General features: G+C 37.8%; 1 protein-coding gene across 1 annotated transcript; it reads left to right on the forward strand.

Moving 5' to 3' along the window:
* Nucleotides 1–265: 265 nt before the first annotated feature.
* LOC132163102 (serine/threonine-protein phosphatase PP1 isozyme 1) lies at nucleotides 266–1,116 on the forward strand (the record flags this gene model as incomplete). The annotated part of the gene is made up of 2 exons (XM_059573300.1): nucleotides 266–838; nucleotides 910–1,116. Coding segments are annotated over 2 exons (738 nt in total), but the record flags the coding sequence as incomplete, so codon positions are not given.
* Nucleotides 1,117–1,193: the final 77 nt, after the last annotated feature.

Raw genomic sequence — 1,193 nt, forward strand, 5'->3', positions numbered from 1 at the left:
AGTATGCCATTTGGCAGATGCGTTCTGTATATCTTGATGTATTTTTATCACCTAAATATAGAAGTTTGTTTGTTTTCATGCTAATTTAGATAACATATTAAAAACAATGCTTAACCTTTGACTGGGCTACCTTTTGTTGTTTCTATGATGGGGGTTTGGATTGTTCTTCTGCATGTATCACGTTTATCTCCCTTCAAGTCAAGCGAACACTAGTTTTTATACTTACCAAAAGAAGTGAATACTAATATTTGTTTTTTTTTTTTTTTTTCTTTTACCAGGTGATATTCATGGACAATATTCTGATCTTCTGAGGCTTTTTGAGCATGGGGGTTTTCCTCCTAATGCCAATTATTTATTCCTAGGGGACTATGTGGACCGTGGCAAGCAGAGTTTAGAAACAATATGCCTTTTGCTTGCCTATAAAATCAAATACCCTGAGAACTTTTTTCTTTTGAGAGGGAACCATGAATGTGCTTCAATTAATCGGATATATGGATTTTATGATGAATGTAAACGCCGGTTCAACGTAAGACTTTGGAAAACCTTTGCTGATTGTTTTAATTGTCTTCCTGTGGCCGCGCTCATAGACAATAAAATATTGTGCATGCATGGTGGCCTCTCCCCTGATCTAACAAATTTAGATCAAATCAGGAACTTACCTCGTCCAACTGACGTGCCAGATTCTGGTTTGCTTTGTGATTTACTTTGGTCGGATCCTAGTAGAGATGTCAAAGGCTGGGGAATGAATGACCGTGGAGTCTCTTACACCTTTGGTCCAGATAAAGTGTCAGAATTCTTAATGAAGAATGATATGGACCTCGTTTGTCGAGCACATCAGGTTAGTGACAGTCCCTTATTTGCCCCTATTTTTTGCACTCAAGTAGCTTACCAGGATGCATATTGTTCCAGGTTGTTGAGGAGGGGTATGAATTCTTTGCTGAGAGGCAGCTTGTAACAATATTCTCTGCTCCTAACTATTGTGGCGAATTTGATAATGCTGGTGCAATGATGAGTGTTGATGAAACCTTAATGTGTTCTTTCCAAATTCTTAACAAAAAGTCAAACTTCATTTGAACAAATCTGTGAACACTGCAGTGTGCATTGCACCTTAGACTTGCTAATGTGAGTTTCTTGCTACCACCTTTGTCTTGCAAACTTGGTCATTTCTGAAACATCTGTGTGTTTCAATTTAT

Source organism: Corylus avellana, chromosome ca10 (genome assembly GCF_901000735.1).
Source record: "Corylus avellana chromosome ca10, CavTom2PMs-1.0".
In the NCBI taxonomy this organism is placed as follows: domain Eukaryota; kingdom Viridiplantae; phylum Streptophyta; class Magnoliopsida; order Fagales; family Betulaceae; genus Corylus; species Corylus avellana.